We start from the raw sequence: 13,536 nt of genomic DNA on the forward strand, positions 1-13,536 counted from the left end.
CATTAAAAATGTGACGCTCTGCGCCTTTGCTTTCTAACCCAACACGACTGACCTAAGAATCAGTCAGGAGGAAAGAACTTCACGTATGCTTGGAAATCTTAAACTGAATTTCCTTTTTTTATGACTTTATTTATTTATTTTTAAAGATTTTATTTATTTATTTGACAGACAGAGATCACAAGCAGGCAGAGAGGCAGACAGAGAGAGAGAGGAGGAAGCAGGCTCCACGCTGAGCAGGGAGCCCGATGTGGGGCTCGATCCCAGGACACTGAGACCATGACACGAGCCAAAGGCAGAGGCTTTAACCCACTGAGCCCGCCAGGCGCCCCAAGACTTAATTTTTAAGTAATCTCTATACCCAACAGGGGGCTTGAACTCAACTTTAAAAATTTTATTTAAATTCAAGTTAGTTGACACAGAGTGGATCACTGGTTTCAGAGGTAGAATTTATGGATTCATCAGCTGCGCGTAGCCCCCAGGGCTCATCGCATCACGTGCCTCCTTCATGCCCGTCACCGGTTACCCCGACCCCCCACCCCCACCCTTCCAGCAGCCCTCAGTTTGTTTCCCAGAGTTAAGAGTCTCTTTGGGTTCGTCTTCCTCTCTGATTTCATCTTCTTTTATTTTTCCTTCCCTTCCCCTATGGTCCTCTGTTTTGTCTCTTACGCTCCACAAGTAAGTGAAACCATATGATAATTGACTCTCTCTGCTTGACTTATTTCACTCAGCATAATCTCTTCCAGTCTCTTCCAGAAAGTTGGATATTCATCCTTTCTGATGGAGGCATCATACTCCATAGTGTATATGGACCACATCTTCCTTATCCATTCGTCCGTTGAAGGGCATCTTGGTTCTTTCCACAGTTTGGCTACTGTGGCCATTGCTGGTATGAACATTCGGGTGCACGTGCCCCTTCAGATCACTACATTGGTATCTTTAGGGTAAATACCCAATAGTGCGATTGTGGGGTGGTAGGGTAGCTCTATTTTCAACTTTTTGAGGAACCTCCATGCTGTTTTCCAGAGTGGCTGCACCAGCTTGCATTCCCACCAGCAGTGTAGGAGGGTTCCCTTTCTCCGCATCCTCGCCAGCATCTGACATTTCCTGACTTGTTGATTTTAGCCATTCTGACTGGTGTGAGGTGGGATCTCATTGTGGTTTTGATTTGTGTTTCCCTGGTGCTGAGTGATATGGAGCACTTTTTTATGGGTCTGTTGGCCATCTGGATGTCTTCATTGGAGAAGTGTCTGTTCATGTCTTCCGCCCATTTTTTGACATGATTATCTGTTTTGTGTGTGTTGAGTTTGAGGAGTTCATTATAGATCCTGGTTATCAATCTTTTTGTCTGTACTGTCATTTGCAAATATCTTCTCCCATTCAGTGGGTTGCCTCTTTGTTTTGTTGACTGTTTCCTTTGCTGTGCAGAAGCTTTTGATCTTGATGAAGTCCCAAAAGTTCACTTTCTCTTTTGTTTCCTTTGCCTTTGGAGACATATCTTGGAAGAAGCTGCTGTGGCTGATATCGAAGAGATTACTGCCTATGTTCTCCTCTAGGATTCTGATGGATTCCTGTCTCATGTTGAAGTCTTTTATCCATTTTGAGTTTATCTTTGTGTGTGGAGTCAGAGAATGGTCCAGTCTGATTCTGCATGTGGCTGTCCAATTTTCCCAGCACCATTTATTGAAGAGATTATCTTTTTTCCATTGGACATTCTTTCCTGCTTTGTCGAAGATTAATTGACCATAGACTTGAGGGTCCATATCTGGGCTCTCTACTCTGTTCCACTGGTCTATGTGTCTGTTTTTGTGCTGGTACCATGCTGTCTTGGTGATCACAGCTTTGTAATAGAGCTTGAAATCAGGCAACATGATGCCTCCAGCTTCAGGGTTTTTTTAATAGTTTTTTTAAAAAAATATATTTATTTGACAGGGAGAGAGACACAAGCAGGAGAAGTGGGAGAGGGAGAAGTAGACTCCCCGCCAAGCAGGGACCCCACTGCGGGGCTCGATCCCAGGACCCTGGGACCATGACCAGAGCCAAAGGCAGACACCTCACGACTGAGCCACCCAGGCGGCCCTCCAGCTTTGGTTTTTAAAGTCTGACTTTAGAACACAGTGCTTGATTTTTACCTCGTCAGACACATGTAATAGCAAGAAAATCCTTGTAGAGAAGTCTTAAATTTCGGTTAGTAGCACTACTGTTTGTAGTGATGCTAGGATTATTACTTGGAAACTGTGTTAAACACGTTATAAGCCAAAGCTAACAAGTAATTGTATGAGTGTCCGGGGCCGCATGTTCGCGTGTAGAGAAGGGAGCAGAGTACAAACCCGCACGGGAGGAGAGCTTGTCGTCCCCGAGGGAAACGCATCCCCGCACGTCCACGGCAGCGTGACCCGCCGCAGCCGAGACAGGATGGCAGCGTTTGTGTCCCCCGGAGACAGTGGCTGAAGAAAGGTGTGGTGTGCTCGCACACACGGCGCGACCGTTCTCAGCCATGAAAGGGGAGGAGATCCTGCCGCGTGGTGGAGCCGGAGGCGCACTTTGAAGGGAGCCGAGTGATCGTCTCCAGGTGTGGAATGCCAACGGCGACCTCAGGCCGCAGCGGGACCAGCAGGTGCCTGGGGCAGGGCCGGCAGAGCACGTGAGGGGCACATGGACACACCTCGGTCGGCCGGGCCGGGGATGGGCCAGGGGCGCACGGGGCGCGGTGCTGCGTCCTGGGATGCTGCTGAGAGCGCAGGCCTTGAGCGTCCGCATCACAGGGAAAAACCCCGATTCTGTGAGGTGACTCAGCGGTCGTCCTGCGGTATAAGCAAACCGCGATGGTTCCATGTCCCCCGGAAAGCGGTGTGACACACGCCAGCTCCATCACCATAAAACGGGGTGGGGGGGTAATAAAATTAAGAAGCAAGAAAAGAAAGCAGCCCTCGTGATGTCGCGGCTGACTTGGAAGCTCTTGCCAAAGGCCGTCGGCCGTGTGACCGCGGACGGAGTGGCGCCGGCAGCCGGGCTGGTCAGGAAGCAGGAATGTGCGTCGCGCGGGGCACGAGCCCTGGGTCCTTGCTGGGAGCGAGGCAGGAGGCACTTTTTTCTAACAGTCAGACAGAGCATCCCACGCCGGGGAGCTGAGAGCCAGCGGGACCCGGGGCCCCCGAAGCCCAGGACGGCATTGCTGCCGGGACGAGCTGTCTCTGCCTCACTCCCCGCGCCCGGTTGCAGGGCGAGGAGCAGAGACTCCGTGGGGAGGACAGGTGGATCTCCGGGTTGTGGCCAGGTCAGACGATGCAGCCGTTAGTGCCCTTATGAAAGAGCCCCCAGAGAGTCCCGGCCCTTCCCTCTCGGGAAGACACAGCGAGGAGAGATGCAGGACCCAATCTGCGCGTGCCGTGACCTTACTCCCGACCCTCAGAGTGGTGAGGAGCAAGTGTCTGCCATCTCCAAGCTGCCCGGTCCATGCCGCTTGGTTAGAGCAGCCTGAGCAGACTCAGGGAAGCCTGGCTACGCTCCTGGCTACACGGAGCTGACGGCTGAACCCCAGCAGCCATTGTGGGCCACGAGGCTGCTCATCCACCCCAGGGTTCGGGAGCTAGGGTTCCCAAGGAGGGGCCTGGAGGGACCTGGCTCCCCATGGCCTTAGAGCCAACACCATCTTTAAGCCACCAGCCCCTAACCTTGGTTAGTGCAAGAGAGAGATGCACAATCTTGCTCGAGCCAGGCTCCTTGGGTCTCTGGAGCTTGTGTCGAGCCCAACTGATGCCCGGGCCTCCACCTGGGGAGTGGGGCCAGGGGAGAGACTTTCTCTGGAGGCGGCAGTTCCCAGCCGCACCCTCTGGCTGGCCCACCCAGCTCCAGATGTCTGTTGGGGGCGCCAGCGAGGGAGGTACTCCAGACGAAGAGGAAGTGGCCGAAAGGGGAAGCAGCGGGCTGCAGGGAGCAGGCAGGTGGGCTGGGGGCGGGGGCAGCTGCCGGAGCTCAGGGCCTGCAGTCTGTGGCTGGAGCAAGATGAAGGCCAAGGCGGTACCCCCGGAGGTGAGTCCGGGAGCCCGGGGCCAGGCGGGAGAGGCAGGCCGAAGCGGGCGGCCAGCGAGCCCAGGCCCAGGGGATCACAGGGCGCCCCGCGGGCCTGGCAGCCTTACCCCAGCTCCGCAGGGCAGGAAGTCGCACGCTGCCAGCCGTGACCGCTGATGCCCGGAGGGCCCCAGCCTATCCCCAGCCCAGGAGCACGGTGGCTATTGGGCCACCCCCTCCCCACGGCCGGCCCCAGCCCAGGGACACAGGCTTTCTGTCACTGCAGCGAGCCAGCAGCTCTGCAGCTGCCTGGAGCTGCCCCGGGGGGGGCCTCCCCAGGCCCCAATGCTGTTCCGAGGGCCCAAGAGGGGGGAGGATGTGCTCCGGGGAGCGGAGGTCAGAGAGGCGCCTGGGACAGCTCCGAGTCCCAGTGGGGCTGTGGGGCTCTGATCTGCCCTCTCTGCCTGGGACACTTGGGGAACAGGCCCCTTTCCCCTGTGGTACAGCGGAAAGGTGGGGGAGGGAGCGGCCAGTCCAAGGAGGTCCCTGGGGCCCCTTCGCTCAGCCCCCAGCCTCGGACTTCCCAAGCGCTGCATCTCCTGAGACTCGGTGAAGGCTCGATGGGCCCCGGGGCGTGGGCGGTCCCCTGAGCTGGGCTCTGCCATGTGGGAGGCAGAGTGAGGTTCTGAAGGCAGCTCTGGGGGAGCATCCTGGCTTCCCTCTGGGAGGCCTCGTTCTGGCTTCCGAGGCCCCTCCCTGCACTCCCGGCGGGCGCACCGATCCCTGGAGTGCTTGGCCCACCGAGGCCACTATGGGGGAGCCCTGTCCGCCTGGCTTCCAGCTCTCTGTGGGACTAGCTGCCCTGAGGGGGTAGAGTCCTGGGGCAGAGGGGGGCCCCCACACAGCACCCCAGGTTTCCCAGCCCTCAGGCCCCCGGATGGCAGCGAAGGGTCTCCGCTCAGCCCCCGCCGTGCCTTCCCAGCTAGGAAGTCCTCCTGAGTCCCAGGAGGGGGCTACTGAGGCCCCCCAGGCTGAGGCCCCACCATGGGAACGGAGCAGCCTGTAAGGAGGGCCCAGCTGAAAGCAGAAGTGGCTCCGGGCCTCACTACGCACGTGGCTGAAAGAAGGAACCAAGGTTCAGACCCGCGGGCGCCCGATGAGAGCAAGAGGGCGAGGGGAGCCAGAGGGCCGGGCTAGCTGCTCTGGCACAGATGGACACGAACACCCACGCGCGTACACACACAGCCATGCGCACACGCGCACACACGCACACGCACGCACACACAACGCGCACACACACACACACACGCACGCACACCGGCTTCGGGCTCCACACGGAGTCCCCATCTGCAGGGCCTGCGGAGGGCAGTGGAGGGCAGACCAGTGCCGGGCCTGCGGCTGCTGGTGGCACCAGGTCGCCGTGTCAGGGGCCGAGAGCTCCGCAGAGCGCATCAGAGGCCCTGGCGCCCCCGCTCCACAGGCCCACAGCCCAGGGACAGAGAGCCTAGCGCAGCAGAACAGGGGGCTCGAGGGAGGAAGCTCCGCAGGCAAGGATGAAACCAGCCAGACCAGCGCGCTTCCCTCAGCTCCCCAATCCCTGTGTCGGGGCCCAAGGGAAAGCCTCAGGCCACTTGGTCCCCCTGCCCCACAGGGAGCTCGGCCCTGCTCAGCGGCCTCCCCATCCTTCGCCCACCCAGCCCCCTGCAGGCCTGGCCCTCCCTGGGAGCGGGGGACAGTCTCTGTCAGCACCGGAAGGGCCACCTCAGCCCACCCGGAAGTAGAGCAGACGCACGCCATCCGGGGACCCCACGGTGACACCCTTTTCCTGCTGCAGGTGCTGGGAGCGCTGGCCGTGCTGGGCCTTGGTGCTGGGGCTCTTGCCTACTTCCTGTGGCAAGTGCACCTCCCGCCCACCAGCGGCCAGCTGCACCCGGAGGAAGGGCCCACCTCGTCCCCAGGCCAAGGCTCCCGCCGGTCCTGGGAGCCCCAGAGTGGGGAGGCTGCGCCACGGCTGAAGGACGCCTGCCGGTGAGTGTCTGTGAGGTCTGCAGGCCCGTGGCCGCACTCAGCTCTGCCCCTCTGCGAGCTTCCCGCCCTTGGACCAGCCCGTCGGCCGGCATGGCCCTCTGCCACTTCTCAGAAGAGAGTGCTGGCCGGGAAGGGCCGCCCCAAGGTGGGGATGGGCCGGAGCTGAGGGACTTGGGGTATTCTGCGCAGCAACACAGGCCGCTGCCCCACTGCTCCGCTGCAAAGCCCGGAGCCACCTGGGCAGCTCCTCAGCCTTCCTGTCACGGTGTCGCTGTTCCCAGCTGCCCGGCCACCTGCCTTTCACGCTTTCTGCTGTGGGGGGAGTCCTGCTCAGAGCCCCGCCCGTGGAGCACAAGATGCGCTCCCACTACCCCTGGTCCGGGCCCTGCCTGGGGCCAGGCCTGCAGGGCGCTCCTGCACCCTGGGCCCGGCCGGTCAGCTTGGGCCGCCTCCAGCGGCCTCCCTTCCAGTCGGCAGCCCAGACCCAACCTCGGCTCAGAGCGACGGCTCTCCAGCAGCCGTGCCTGGAACTGGGCTGGGCCCGGGGCCCCAGTCTGCACTGCTCCCTCCCTGGCTCCCCCCACCGCCCCGGGGTCGCTGCCCGCAGTGGGCTCGTGGGGCTCGTGCCTGCCCCATCCAGTCTAGTTGGCTCCCCTGGCCTGGGCTCGGACCCCATGTTGGTGGTGACCCCCCGGCCTGACCAGTGGGGACGGGGCAGGGGACGCGAGGTGGGTTGGTGGCCCCCGTGCTCCGCTCAGGCCCCATGGGCTGTCTCTGCAGGCTTGTCCTTGTGGAGAGCACCCCCCGGGACCTCCCTGCTGCGGCCGGCAGCCCGTCGGCCCAGCCCCTGGCCCAGGCCTGGCTGCAGCTGCTGGACGCCGCCCAGCGCAGCATTCACGTGGCCTCCTTCTACTGGTCCCTCACAGGGGCCGACATTGGGGTCAACGACTCGTCTTCCCAGATGGTATGGCCGGCCCTGCCCACCCCACCTGGGTGCCGGGGCACATCTCTCTCACTCAGCTGTGGGTGGGCAAGGTGGCCTCCCGGGAGAGGTCTGGGTCCTTCCTAGTTGGTGAGGCCTCACCCCCCATGGCTGGCCCGGCCTCGCAGGGGGAGGCCCTTCTGCGGAAGCTGGAGCAGCTGCTGGACAAGAATATTTCCCTGGCTGTGGCGACCAACAGCCCGTCACTGGCCAAGAACTCCACGGACCTGCAGGTCCTGGCGGCGCGAGGTAGGTGCCTGTCCGGCCCGGGCCCGCAGCCTCGGGGGCAGGCACGGTTCGTGACCTGCTGGTGCCACAGACGAGGAAGGCGCGCAGAGCTGCGTGGGAGGGGCCAGGAGGGGCCCGGTGCTTCGCTCGTTCGCCAGGAGGGCAGGGGCCTGGGGCGGCGTGCTTAAAGTCAGCCTTGCGGGACTGGGGCTGGTTCCAAGGGGCCAGACGGTCATCCTCCGTGGTGGGCAGAGGTGGGTGGCCTTGGGGCCCCCCTGAGCCCAGCTGCTCTGACCTGTGGGTGGGCTCGGGCTGGGAGCTCAGCTGGGAAGTGATCCTTGTAGCCCCGGGCTCTGGAGAGGGGCTGCCCCGAGGGGTGCGGGGTCAGTCGGTGCTTTCGTCGCCTCCCTGCAAAGTGGGGATTATGAGGGCATGAGCTTAGCAGGACTGCTCTGAGGGCGAACAAGCTGTCCCACCTCGAGGAACTGGGCTTACTGTGAAGCGTACACCTGGCGAGACCCCGGTGACCGCACCGTCCTCACCCCCCGGCCAGGTGCCCAGGTGCGGTTCGTGCCCTTGAGGAAGCTCACCGGGGGCGTTTTGCACTCCAAATTCTGGGTCGTGGACGGACGGCATGTCTACCTGGGCAGTGCCAACATGGACTGGCGGGCCCTGACGCAGGTGAGTCCCAAGGGCAGGGAGACCCATCAGGGACCCGTCCGCTGCCCGTGCTCCCGAGGCCTGGCGATGTCCTCTGCAGCCCCGGGTGGAACAGGGGTGGGGCGTCACCCTGGTGCGCAGAACAGGCGCCGGGTCGGGGGTTCGGGGATCCCACACGGCGCCTGCCCCCGCGCCCCGGAACGTCGTTGCTCCCACGGGAAGACGCTGCAGTCTCTGCACCAGGGAAACCTGCGTCCCTGAAGGAAAAGCAAAGCATGAAAAACCAGCCCGAGAAGGGTGGCGGCCAGCGCAGCCACGCCGGTTGTCGGTCGCCGGACAGGGACGCGACGAGCGACTTCTCTTAGGCATCTTCTGTTTCTGCGGTAACCAGCACGCGCCGCAGCTTTGACGGTTGGGTACAACGTGCAAGACCAGCAGGGCCCCTGTCACCCCGCAGCTCCTGCGAGCCCTGTCTGTCACACCGTCTGTCCTGACTCCCGCGGCGCTGCTGCCAGCGCGGGGGCCACGCTCCGTCCCGGGGCAGAAGCCCGCTCCCCGCAGCCGCCGCCCTGTCCCTACAGGTGAAGGAGCTGGGCGCCGTCATCTACAACTGCAGCCGCCTGGCCCTCGACCTGGAGAGGACCTTCCAGACCTACTGGGTCCTGGGGGCACCGAGGGCTGTCCTCCCCAGAGCCTGGCCTCGGAGCTTCTCGTCCCACATCAACCGCTTCCAGCCTCTCCGGGGCCACTTTGACGGGGTGCCCACCACGGCCTATTTCTCCGTAAGAGCAGCCAAGGGGGCCTGCCAGATCCCCGGGGAGCCTGCCCCGCCGCCGTGCTGCCCAGCGCCCAGGACCCAGCTGTGGTCCCCCGGCCAGCGGCGGGCTGTCCACAGACCCAGCTCCAGGAGAGGACGCAGGCTGCGCCGTCCACGGCCACAGGAGACAGGCAGCCTGGGAGGGGGCGGGGCTTCCCGTGGCCCAGGGAGGGGGGCTCAAATAACTGTTGGGTGGGGTGGAGGGGCTTTTGCCTGGGGCCTGCGAGGGCCAGGGCGGACCAGCTCATCAAGTGGGTCCGTCTGGGAAGGGGCTGGGGGCGGGCGGACCCTCCATCTGGGTGAGTGGGAGCAGGGGCTGGTCTCTGAGGCCCAGCATCAGGCCGGGGCCGGGTCCTCCGGGGGGCCGGGGGTGCAGCGCGGGGCAGGCTTCCCAGCCTTCCTACCCAGACTGAGGGCAGCCCGAGGTCCCGGTGCAGAGCCTCACTCTCCTGTCCCCACCTCTCCAGGGGGCCCCTCTGGTCTTCCTCTGAGATCCCACATGCTGGAGGGTGAGGGCAGGCTGGGTCGCAGGTCCAGGAAGCAAGCGGCTCAGTGCCCTCGGGGACCTCTCTGCCTGGACAGGCCTCGCCACCGGCACTCTGCCCACACGGCCGCACGCGGGACCTGGAAGCCCTGCTGGCCGTGGTGCGTGGTGCCCGGGAGTTCATCTACGTCTCAGTGATGGAGTACTTCCCCACCACGCGCTTCAGCCACCCGGCCAGGTAGGGGCGTGGGAGCCCGGGATGGGGGGTTCGCTCTGCGGAGGGGCAGCCCCCGGCGCATTTCCTCTCCCACTGGGACCCCTGCTCAGCCCTGGCTTGCAATCAGGGTCCCCGTTGGCCCGAGGACCCTGAGCCCCCCTCCTACAGGTACTGGCCAGTGCTGGACACCGCACTGCGGACAGCAGCCTTCAACAGGGGTGTGCGCGTGCGCCTGCTGGTCAGCTGCTGGCCCCACACAGACCCCAGCATGTTCCCCGACCTGAGGTCCCTGCAGGCCTTCAGCAACCCCGCGGCCGGGGTCTCGGTGGATGTGGTGAGGACCCCGCAGCAGGGCCGGGCTGGGGCGGGTGGATGTGGTGAGGACCCCGCAGCAGGGCCGGGCTGGGGCGGGTGGATGTGGTGAGGACCCCGCAGCAGGGCCGGGCTGGGGCGGGTGGATGTGGTGAGGACCCCGCAGCAGGGCCGGGCTGGGGCGGGTGGATGTGGTGAGGACCCCGCAGCAGGGCCGGGCTGGGGCGGGTGGATGTGGTGAGGACCCCGCAGCAGGGCCGGGCTGGGGCGGGTGGATGTGGTGAGGACCCCGCAGCAGGGCCGGGCTGGGGCGGGGTCCTCCCCCCCCCTCACGTGCTCCCTTTCTGTTCCCCAAAGAAAGTCTTCATCATGCCAGTGGGAAACCACTCCAACATCCCCTTCAGCAGGGTGAGCCACAGCAAGTTCATGGTCACAGAGAAGGAGGCCTACATCGGTGAGCAGGCGCTGCCCCAGGACCCCGAGTCTTTGAGGGGCACCGAGCACGTGTGCATGACCACGGAGGCCACAAAAACCCACAGAAGGGGGACATGACCCCCAAGCAGTGGCTGGGCCAGGGTGCTAAAGGGGACTCTGTTCTCACGGGCGGCACGGACCCCTCAGGACAGAGGCGAACCGAGGGGGGGCTCTCAGGTCCAGGACAGGTCCAGGCTCAGGGCGCCAGGCGGGTGGGAAGCCCCAAGCCCCAAGTTTTCAGGACGCTGAGTCGGGACACCAGCCCCAGGGGAACTGGGAGGAGCCGCACCGCACGCGCGGAGAGCTGGTTGGCTCTTCTGCATCTGAGGGGCTGGCCCGGCTGCAGTTTCTGGCAGCAGAGTGGCCTTGGAGCCCCTCCGTCCCCAGGGTCGTGGCCAAGCCTGATGGCTGGGCCCTGCGGAGGGAGAGAGCCCCCTCCCAGTCACACGGGACTCTCTCCCGCCCACTGCCCCAGGCACCTCCAACTGGTCGGAGGACTACTTCAGCAGCACCTCGGGGGTGGGCCTGGTGGTCAGCCAGAGAGTGCCCAGCAGCCGGCCGGGGCTCCTCACCGTGCAGGAGCAGCTGCGTCGCCTGTTCGAGCGAGACTGGGATTCCCGCTACGCCGTGGGCCTGGACGCACAAGCCCAGGGCCAGGATTGCGCCTGGCGAGGCTGAGGGGCTGCTCTGCCCAGTCCCCGGCCCGCAGCTCCCGCGTCCCGCTGCGCCTCCCCACCTGCTGCGGGTCAGGGCTCTGAGCCGCCCTCCTCACAAGCCCTGCTCACGTCTAGGACCTCCCAGCTCCCGGCCCTTGGCGCCTGAACCGGCCCCTTGCACGCCCCACCTCCTCCAGGGAGCCTTCTGGGATTGTCCTCCCTGACCCACAGAGCCACAGTCCCTACCCACGAAGAGGCTTTAGAATCCACGCACCTCCCTGCCTGTCTGTGTGGGTCTGGCATGGGCAGCTTCCACTCCTCCCGGCCCCAGGCTGGGGTTCTGCACCCCCCACCCTGCCACCCTGGGACGGCTCTGCCTGCCTGTCGGTGCCTAGGCCTCACCCACAGGAGCCAGGGGTGGGGCTGGAGCAGGTGCTGGGACATGCGGACCCAGGATGGGGGACAGATGGAGAGGGGAGGGGTGCAGGGCTGCTGTGTGGCCCCAGGACCATGTGCAGTGAGGGCCGGCACTTCAGGCAGGGTCGAGAGAACCTGGTTTGGAGCCAGGGCTGGGGGGGTGGGGGTGGGGTACTGGCACCAAGCCGGGGTGGAGCCTTGGACACGGACCTGCCCAGGGGACACCGCCCCAGGAGACGCCCGGACACCGCCCTGCAGAGGCTCTGAATCCTGTTTGACACCTGGGTTCTGGCCCTTCTGCCGGATCGGAGGCCGTCCCAGCACACCCACTTGGCCTCTCCCGACTTCTAGTTTCTGACCAAGGCTCCAGAGCCCACCCGATCTGTGGAGGCCGCCCTGGGCGGCAGTGTGGGGTGAGCTCCGTGGCCAGGGAACCCTGGACTCTGAGGGAGCTGAGCGAGGAGATGCCCGCGTCCGCCCTCCCACATCCTGGAGTGCCGCACCCCTGCCCGCCCCGTCCTCTCTGCCCCAGAGTGAGCAGGAGGGCTGCAGTCGGGCCCCGTGTGTCAGCATCCTTGTCGGTGAGGAAGGTCCCCGACCCAGCCTGCTCCCCTGCCCAGACCTGCAGGGCAGACCCAGCCTCTGGGAGCTGGTCTGTGTGTGAGCAGCCCTGGAACAAACCAAGCCCCCCGCCGCTGTGGCGGCTCCCCACAGCTCCTGTCCCCTGCCTGTGGACTGCACAGCGACCCCCGTCAGAAAGAGACCCTGTCCTGGACCCATGGTGCCCTCCAGAGCTGAGTGGGGATTTGCACTCTGGTCCTGGCCCCCAGCAGCGGTGTCCCCGGGCCGGTCAGCCACGAGCCATCAGGTCCCAGTGCTCCAGGTCGTGCCTGGATGACAGGGAAAAAGCCACAGCCATGGCCCAGTGGCCATTGCCACGGAAGGGGCTGGTGGCCACACGTCGGGGCAGTCTCTATCGCCTGTTCCAAAGCAGACCTTCCCGTCAGGAGACCCAGCTTGTGAGGCTTGAGAGGCCCCCCGGGGTGCCTTGATGTGGCTCCTTCTGTGCCTCGGTGGACAGACTCACGACCTTGTCCCGGAAGCCGTGTCCTGTGTGACCCCTCCCCTCGGCGGTGGGCACAACCGTGTTTGCTTGTAAGCAATAGAGCACACAAAGGGGCCAATCTGTCACTTCTGCGACTGTGTGACGCGCGTCTGTGAGTGTGCCCGCTGGGGGTCCGCGCCTCGCAGGCCAGAGGAAGCTCCTGTGCTGTGGCCGGTCCTCAGCGAGGACCCCGAGGCAGGGCACCGAGCGCGGCAGCGAGACGCAGCGGCCCTCACCCGTCCAGCCCGCAAGTGCTGTGAGTGGCCGGTGGCTCTTTCCCCACTCGGACGGAGGGACCCCAGCCCTGGCCCTCACCCCAACTCCAGCCTGCAGGACCCTGGGCTGAGGACCCAGCTAATCGGGGCTCCGACTCCCGACGCACAGGAACTGGGAGGTGACAAACGCGCGTTGTCGTCAGCTGCTGGCCTGTGGCAAGGCCGCCCGCAGCATGGAGGCCGCGTGGGAGGACCCTCCACACTTCCTGCCTCCAGCCCCGAGGCCCCCATGTCTCCGGCCCTGACCGCAACCTCACCTGAGGCCAGAAGCCCACGGTGCCCAGCTGACCCCCACGTCGGGGTTCCCAGGAGGAGGGCCTGACACACGGGATAGGCCGGGGGCGTCTGCCTGGGGGTGCTGGTCTCTCCTGACTTCGGGACAAACGCCCCGCTGACTTGGTCCCCTTTCGAGTTCACGGACTGCCCGTTCTCCAGAGGATGGCCTGTCCTCAGGGTGGGTGGCCTTCCCACCAGCCACGGGGAGGGCACGGCGTGCACACGCTAGGAGGGGAGCCCTCTGCTCTGCCTGCTGGGGCAGCACCAGGTGGGGGCTCAGCCACAGTCTGAAAGGGGGAAGGAGCAGGTCATCAGGAGTCCCCCGGGGCCAGGCGGGGGCGGGGCAGGCTACACTGGGGACGCTGTGAGCTCCGTGCCCGGGAGGGGCCTGCGGGGCACTCAAGACGAGGAGACTGGGTACCTGGGAGCTACTTGGGCAGAGGGAGAGCAGCCCCCGAGCGGGGCCCCCATCACAGCCAGGGGTGTCGGCCCAGCTGTCCCTGCGCTGCCTTTGTGGGTGCCGTGTCGCCCTGACGGCCAGCCTCGCTCTGAGCTTCCGGCCTGTTCCTCCTTCTGGCTGCTGGGCTGGGGAAGGAC

At 64.4% G+C, this 13,536-nt stretch overlaps 1 protein-coding gene across 1 annotated transcript; it reads left to right on the plus strand.

Annotated features, from left to right (window-relative positions):
- The first annotated feature begins 3,876 nt into the window (after positions 1 to 3,876).
- PLD4 (phospholipase D family member 4) lies at positions 3,877 to 12,467 on the plus strand. The gene is made up of 10 exons (XM_059183314.1): positions 3,877 to 4,029; positions 5,843 to 6,036; positions 6,817 to 7,000; positions 7,147 to 7,267; positions 7,800 to 7,927; positions 8,488 to 8,688; positions 9,306 to 9,445; positions 9,593 to 9,758; positions 10,094 to 10,190; positions 10,686 to 12,467. Exons 1-10 carry the CDS (start codon positions 4,003 to 4,005, stop codon positions 10,886 to 10,888), a joined length of 1,461 nt encoding a protein of 486 aa, XP_059039297.1. The 5' UTR covers positions 3,877 to 4,002; the 3' UTR covers positions 10,889 to 12,467.
- Positions 12,468 to 13,536: the final 1,069 nt, after the last annotated feature.

The sequence above is a fragment of the Mustela lutreola genome, chromosome 7 (assembly GCF_030435805.1).
Source record: "Mustela lutreola isolate mMusLut2 chromosome 7, mMusLut2.pri, whole genome shotgun sequence".
Lineage (NCBI taxonomy): Eukaryota > Metazoa > Chordata > Mammalia > Carnivora > Mustelidae > Mustela > Mustela lutreola.

What these genes read in the sequence shown, in the direction of transcription:
- PLD4 (XM_059183314.1), top strand. Translation starts at nt 4,003, where the DNA reads ATGAAGGCCAAGGCGGTACCCCCGGAG. An exon ending in ACTGGCGGGCCCTGACGCAG is followed by an intron (nt 7,928 to 8,487) that starts GTGAGTCCCAAG and finishes CTGTCCCTACAG; the next exon opens with GTGAAGGAGCTGGGCGCCGT. An exon ending in CGCTTCAGCCACCCGGCCAG is followed by an intron (nt 9,446 to 9,592) that starts GTAGGGGCGTGG and finishes CCCCTCCTACAG; the next exon opens with GTACTGGCCAGTGCTGGACA.